At 41.6% G+C, this 7,489-nt stretch overlaps 1 protein-coding gene across 1 annotated transcript in view; it reads right to left on the reverse strand.

The window, feature by feature from the left end:
* Positions 1 to 7,489, reverse strand: part of DNAH9 (dynein, axonemal, heavy chain 9) — a 392,924-nt gene continuing 385,435 nt past the window's right edge. Inside the window, exons 68-69 of the mRNA XM_011933244.1 lie at positions 6,575 to 6,964; positions 1 to 418 (exon numbers count right to left, since the gene is read on the reverse strand). Coding sequence (XP_011788634.1) covers positions 191 to 418; positions 6,575 to 6,964 — 618 coding nt within the window. The 3' untranslated portion in view covers positions 1 to 190. The remainder of the gene's footprint in view (positions 419 to 6,574; positions 6,965 to 7,489) is intronic.

A 7,489-nucleotide genomic window follows, 5' to 3' on the forward strand; every position in this document is an offset into this window, starting at 1 on the left:
GGGCCCATATTCCTCCAGCTCAACCTCACGTTAGGCACATCTCTCCAAATTCCCCTAGAGGAATTCTACAGAAGTGTGAGTGCTCGTGGTTTCTTACCTTTCTACGTGTCTGTGGTCACCCTTCACCCACCTGTCCCTCTGGGCAGCCTCCAAGCCCAGCCTTTTTATTTTCTCGGTGGCTCCGCAGAAGCTAAATCTGGAGAAGCAAGGCTACTCCAGCCAGAACCCACTTGGATGGGTTTTCCTTAGTCTTCAGGTTGAAAGTCCACACGTAGGTGGGTCCCCGCTGACTAGTCTTGTACACAGGACAGGAATAGACACTGCGGCAGTCCTGCTTATCTGCAGGAATGGCCTTGATGAACACCACAGGCATGGGGGGTGTCAGATCCTTCAGCTTGGCCTCTGTAATGATCCCAGCCTGAGGATGAAACACGAGAAGCAGCACCTGAGATCAGACCCAGAGCCCAGCCAACCAGCCTTGCTCTTGTCAGCAGATCCAAGGGAGGAAAGACTGGGCATGCATGGCTGCCTTTATGCCTGCCCCCTTCCAGGTTTTCTCAGCAGCCTGTGATGGAATGCATCTGATATGTAGAAACACGTTTCTATTTTTCTCAGCCGAAATCAGGTGAAGCACGGTTCCAAAAGCTATTATTTATCATATACAAATGAATCCCTTTGGAGCTTGATTCTCCCCTAGCTTGTTTTTCCATTCATTCGTTTCACAAGCATATCGAATGTGGATATTTGCCAGATGTCAGGCTAGGTGCTGGGGATTTAAAGATGACTAACACCCAGTTTCTGCCAGCAAATGCTTGAGCTTTTAAGGCTTTTGTTATGTCCTGTTTCTGTTTCTTTTCTGTTTCATGTGCAACCTCCTCCGTCCTCTAGAATAGAGAGAGCTACATTCTATCTTTACTCATGTAATGTGGACCTGACTCTTCTGTAGCTTTCCAGTTGAGGCCTCCATATGATTTTCTGAGCTATTTCAATACAGCTGTACAGAGCAATTTTTCCTACTAGTCCCGAGAAATGTTCTGCGGAGCCAAAGTCTCCCTTGGTCAAATAAATCTGGGAAGTGGTGCTTACCATATTCTGGACTTGACATTTTACAACATACACTACCACACTGAAGACAAGAAGTCCTAGGAATAAAGAAAACAGTTTATTTAACCTGACGTTTCCCAAACTTATTTGACCACAGGACCTTTCTCTTTGCAACCTATTCATTTCCCATGGCACTAGTGCTTTATGGAACATACGCTGGGAAATGCTGATTCAGAGTGTTTCACAGATGCTTTGTGTCCATGGGACTCTGAGGCCTTTATGCCATGGACAAAATTTGGTTTATTTGTGTTAAATTTATTTAAAGGGAAGGATGTACCTCTTCACTTCTTTTAGAGGCTGATGAGGTAAGGGATGGTGAGTAACAGAATTAAGGTAAACAATGGGGACCTCCTTGCCCCACAGAGATGAATGTTTATGGCAAGGATAAGGAACAGAGGTAGAACCTCTTTTTTTTCCCCACATACTGTAAAACCAATCCTTTTAAAGTGTATAATTTAGTGGTTTTTGGTATGTTGACAAAGTTGTACAATCATGGTCACTGTCTAATTCTAAAACATTTTCATCTCCCCAAAAAGAAACTCTGTAATCATTAGCAGTCACATTAGCAGGAGATATTGACAGCTCCAATTATTATGGTTGAATTGTTTATTTCTTCCTTTAATTCTGTCAGTTTCTGTTTTGTATTTTTGGGGGACTCTTTTGTTAGGTGCCTCCATATTTACAATTGTATCTTCTTGATGGGTTGATCTTTTTATTCTCATAAAATGTCCTTTTTTGTCTCTATAATTTCTATCCTATTTATTTTTCAGTAACAATTTGTATCTTATAAAGTCCATTTTGTCTGATATAGTATGGCCTCTCAGCTGCCTTTTGGTTACTGTTTTCGTGGCGTATCTGTTTCCATCTGTTTACTTTTAACCTATTGCTATCTTCCGATCCAAAACGTGTCTTTTGTGGAAATGATATAATTGGATCATGATGGGTTTCATGGTTTATTTTTTGAAATTCATTTAGCTAATCTCTGCCTTTTTAAAATGGTAGTGCTTAATCCATTCACATTTAATGTAATCACTGATTAAGTAGAATCTGCTATTTGTTTTCCATATGTCTATGTCTTTTTTATTTCTCTAGTCCTCCATTATTGTCTTCTCTTGTATTAATAGACATACGCTAGTGTATCATTTTAATTTCCCTTGTTTACTATTTTTTAAATTATTAGTAATTGCCTTGGGGATTACAATTACCATTCCAAGGCTGGGCATGGTGCCTTACACCTGTAATCTCAGCACCCTGGGAGGCCAAGGCAGGAAGATCTCTTGAGCTCAAGAGTTGGAGACCAGCCTAGGCAACATAGGGAAAACTCATCTCTACTAAAATGCAAAAAAGTTGGCTGGGCATGGTTGCACATGCCTATAGTCCCAGCTACTTGGGAGCTGAGGCAAGAGGATTGCTTGAGCCCAGGAAGTTGAGGTGCAGTGAGCCCTGTTCATGCCACTGCACTCCAGCCTGGGTGGCAAAGCAAATCACTGAGTCTTAAAAAAAAAAAAAATTCTAATGTACATAAGAATCTATTTCAGATTAATTCCAGCTTACTTTTTTTTTTTTTTTTTGAGATGGAGTTTCACTCCGTTGCTCAGGCTGGAGTGCAATGGCATGATCTCGGCTCACTGCAACCTCTGCCTCCTGAGTTCAAGCAATTCTACCTCAGCCTCCCCAGTAGCTGAGACTACAGGTGGGTGCCACTATGCTTGGCTAACTTTGCCATGTTGGCCAGGCTGGTCTCGAACTAAGTGATCCATCCACCTCATCCTCCCAAAGGCTTGGACTACAGGCCTGAGCCACTGTGCCTGGCCTAATTCCAGCTTACTTTCAATGGTATACAGAAACTAATCTTGTATAGCTCCATCTCCTCTCCCTCCTTTGGGCTGTTTTCATCATTTACATTACACCTTTATACATTTCTATCCGTCAACACAGATTTATAATTATTTCCTTATGCAGTTGTCCTTTAAATTAGATAGAAGAGAAATAAAAATGACAAATTATGCATTTATACTATCTTTTATACTTACATATGTAATTGCCTTTATCCATAGTCTATATCTTTGTGTGGACTTGAGTTTCTGTCTAGTGTCCTCTCCTTTCTGCCTGAAGGACTCCCTTTAGTATCTCCTATAAGGCTGGTTTACTAGTGATGAATTCTTTCTCTCTCTCTCAAAAAAATCTGAGAATATCTAACGTTCTTCACTTTTGAAAGAGAGTTTTGCTGCAGGTAGGATTCTTGGCAGATAGTCTCTTTCTTTCAGCATTTTGACTACGCCATCCTACTGCCTTCTCTTTCATGGTTTCTGATGAGCAATCAGCTATTACTCTCACTGAGAACCCCTTGTAAGTGATGAGCCACTTTTGTTGCTTTTAAGATTTTCTTCTTGTCTTTATCTTTCACCAATTTGACTATAATATGTCTCGGTATGGATCTCAGAGTTTGTTCTACTTGAATTTCATTGAGCTTCTTGGACATGTAAATTAATGTTTTTCTTCCAATTTGGACAGTTTTGGGTCATTATCTCTTCAAATAGTCTTTCTGGCCCTTTATCTCTCCTTTCCTTTCTAAACTGCCATTGTGCATATGTTAGTATGCTTGATGGTGTCCCATACGTCTCTGAGACACTTCATTTTCTCATTTTTTTTCTTCTAATTGGATAATTTCAATTCACCTGATTTTAAATTTGCTGATTTTTCTGCCTATTCAATTCTGCTATTGAATTCCTCTATTGAGTTTTCATTTTGGGTATTATATTTTTCAACTCCAGAGTTTCTACTTTATTCTTTTAAAAACATTTAATTTTCCTCTCTGTATTCTCTATTCAGTAATACATTGTTGACACAATTTTCTTCAGTTATTTAGACATGGTTTCTTTTGGTTATTGGAACATATTTAAAATAGCCGATTTAAAGTCTTTGTCTAGCAAGTCCAGTATTTGATTCCCCCTCAGAATACTTTGTGTTGATTGCTTTCTTCCTTGTGTATGGCCCGTTCATTTTTGTTTCTTTGTATGTCATAATTTTTTTTTGTTGAAAACTTGGACATTTTAAATAATGTGGCCACTCTGCAAATCATATTCTCTCTCTCTCTTCAGGGTTTGTTTAGTGACTTTTCTGAACTGATTCTGTAAAGTCTATATTCTTTTGTCAAGTATGGCAACTGAAGTGGCCTGCCCTGTTAGCTTAGAGGTCACCAAATTATTGGACAGATTTTCTTAAATGCCTGGAACCAGTAAGTCACAAAGTCTTGGCTGAGTGGCTGTGTGCAAGTGTTGGAGCACACCTTCAATGCTTAGCCAGGCAATTTAACTTAGATTTAACTCCCCTGTTTTCCTAGAACCTCAAGGTTAGCTACAGTATACAGCCTTCTCAACTCTCTTGAGCATGTCCACAGCTGTGGGTGTGTGCACAAATCTGCACATAGGCATGGCCTAGATTTCCAGGAACATGTCAGTGGTTTTCAAAGCCCCCTGTGGCCATCTCATTCTCCAGCTTTCCCTCTTAAGCTTTTTGGTTAGCCTATTGTTTGCTCTGCTATTATCTACTGCTTCAGACAAACTGCAGTGTTAAGCAGTTGTCTTTGATTGTCTTCAACAAATGCCCTGGGGAGAAAGGCTGTTGCTCTGAGTGAGTTCCAACTCAGGTGAAATAAGAAAGACTTGTGAGTCCAGGGAATCCATGGATAGGCAAAATAATGACAGTTTTTTGTGGGGTTCACAGGGCTTTGAAAGTGCTCTAACCCCATTTTGCTCCTTCTGGTGGTTTCTAGGTTACTGGTTTTCACTGTGATTGCGGTCTGTTGGTTTTATAGGCAACCTCCAAGCTAGGGGTTGGGTAGAGATGGGAATAGACAAGTTAAAAGGCCATAGACTGTTCTTCCTACTGATATTCAGCTGTTTTGCTTGAATAAACACTTCTTGGATTGCTGAAAGCCTTTGGTTAATTTCCAGAATTCTAAGAAAGTTGATTCTGACTCAGTTTTTGTGAATGTTCTCATTGTTTTATGGAGGAGAGGATTTTAGGAGGTCCTGGCTCTTCCATTTTTGCTGACATCTTTCTGGGATAAAACCTTTGAGAACAACAGCTTATGGTGAACAAGTATTGATTTTGGGGAAGTTTGTATTATTATTTACAATGAGGTATGAAAAATGGAAGGTTGACAATTGAAACTGATATCCTTCCCCCACCTCCAGTGTCACTGACTTTCCTTCTGAGCTTCTTGCCTACTTTCCTTTTGGTACTTCTCTCATTTTGGTGGTTTGGAGGATTCTATTAATAGCTGTGGCTTGCTCTAGGCCACCTTATACCTAATGCAATCCATATATGATCTCCACTGACAGAATCTTGTGCAAATGTTCAGGTGGAGAGAGGGAAGTCAACTTCCTTCTCAAGATTCAGGATGTCTAAACATTATCCTACTTTACTGTCCTTTCTGTTGGCTCTTGAATTGCTTTCCTAGTTCCGGCATAATAAAATGCCACAAACTTGATGGCTTGAAACAACATATTGTCTCATAGTTCTGGAGGCCAGAAGTCCTAAGTCAAAGTGTGGGCAGAGTTGGTCCTCCTGGAGGTTCTGAAGCAGAAACCATCCCATACCTTTCCTAGCTTCTGATGGTTACTGGCAATCCTTGGAATTCCTTGGCTTGTAGTTGCCTCACTCCAATCTCTGCCTCTCTCTTCATAGGGAATTCTCTTCTGTGTCTCTACATGATCTTCTTTGTTTTGTTTTTTTGAGGTAAATTGTTTAACTGAAAGCCTATATGGAATGAATGAATACATTTCCTATTGCTAATAGTACTCCAGGAGACTGTTACTTGCTATATCCAACAAAATGGTAAGCATTACAAAACATGTCTCAACAAATTTTCTATCTCCTTTTCCTTTTAGTTTCTTTTTTAAAAAATTTCAACTCTTAGATACAGGGGTACACGTGTGGATTTGTTACATGGGAACTCAGGAGGCGGAGGTTGCAGTGAGCCGAGATCGTGCCACTGCACTCCAGCCTGGATGACAGACACACAGCAGCAGCAGCAGCAGCAGAGATAGCTGACTCCAGCACTTTTTGAGCACTGCCTATGTGCCAGGCCCTGTTTAACTGTCTTATATATTAGCTCATTTAATTTTTACAGTGACGCTATTCTCCCATCTAACAGGTGAGGTCTGGAAAGGTGAAACTATATCTAAGGTTACAGAGTTAATAAATGGTGGTGCTGGGATTCAGATCCAGCCAGTCTGGTTCCAAAGCCCTTGCTATTAACCTCTCCACTCTACTGCCTCTACAAAGGCTATGCTCTTTGCACCACCCCTGGCCAAATAAAAATGGCTTGATGGCCTCAAGGAAAGAAAGGTTATCTAGAGAAAAAGATTCAGGAACATCTCTTTTAGTAGTCACACTTCATAGGAAGCAATGTGTATTTAATCAGCCCCCAGAAAGATGCCCTTTGGTTCATCCCAAGCTTTACCTGTGTGTCCCAGCAGGCACCTTCCATGAAGAGGCCATGGATGTAGGCCCCTTCCCGAGGAGGACTCCTAAACTCTTCTCTGTTCTTCTTCATCACGTCACATTGCAGGGCCATCTGGTCCAGTGGCCACTCATTCTTGCGAGCCGTGGACTGCATGATGGCAGTCAGGAACGACTGGGGGTTGAAGAAGCCTGTCAGCCACACAGTGGAGGGCATTGCAAAGTCGCCCATCCAAGCCTCTAGCTCCTTGATTCTGTTGAGGAGGTCTAGAAACCAGGCTGCCAGGCCTGCTGTGGAAGGGTAGGCTCGTCTAGCCCAGGACTCTGGCACCATGTCGAAGTACAGGGCATTCTGTAAGTTCTCCATGTGGCTGGTCATAGTCAGCTCCCCCTGAAGATAAAGAATGGGAGGGGGAAAGAGTGAGAAGGTGGGAAGTCCCTCCAAACAACTGGCCCCAGAGACCCTTGGCTCATGGCACCCAGGCAGACAAGAGTTATCCATCCTTGTTCATGTCATTTGAATGTGACTCCGGGTTGGGTGACATAATGACTGTCCTATCTAGCATTTGCTTTGGAAAGTTTGTCTCACAGAAGCTGGTCCTTGAAAACGCTCCCTGCTCTGATGTCGGAGTCTCAACTGTCTACTGACAGTGTTTCAAAAAACACAATTGCTTCCCATTGCAGGCTTTAAACCATTTGTGGGTTCAGTGCCACATGACCCTGCCCTAAAGCTCAAATTCCATGACTCTCCTGCATGCAGCTTAGAAATCCAAGAAGCCAATGCCTGCAAAGATCTGTATTACCCCAAATCAGAGATTTCCTTCAGAAATCGAACTATTGGATACGTAATCAACTTTAAGGGACACTCTTTCAACAGCTAGATAGGATTTGTAAAGAAAGGTTTACACTGAACACC

This window comes from Colobus angolensis, unplaced genomic scaffold, assembly GCF_000951035.1.
Source record: "Colobus angolensis palliatus isolate OR3802 unplaced genomic scaffold, Cang.pa_1.0 Scaffold125, whole genome shotgun sequence".
NCBI classification, from domain to species: domain Eukaryota; kingdom Metazoa; phylum Chordata; class Mammalia; order Primates; family Cercopithecidae; genus Colobus; species Colobus angolensis.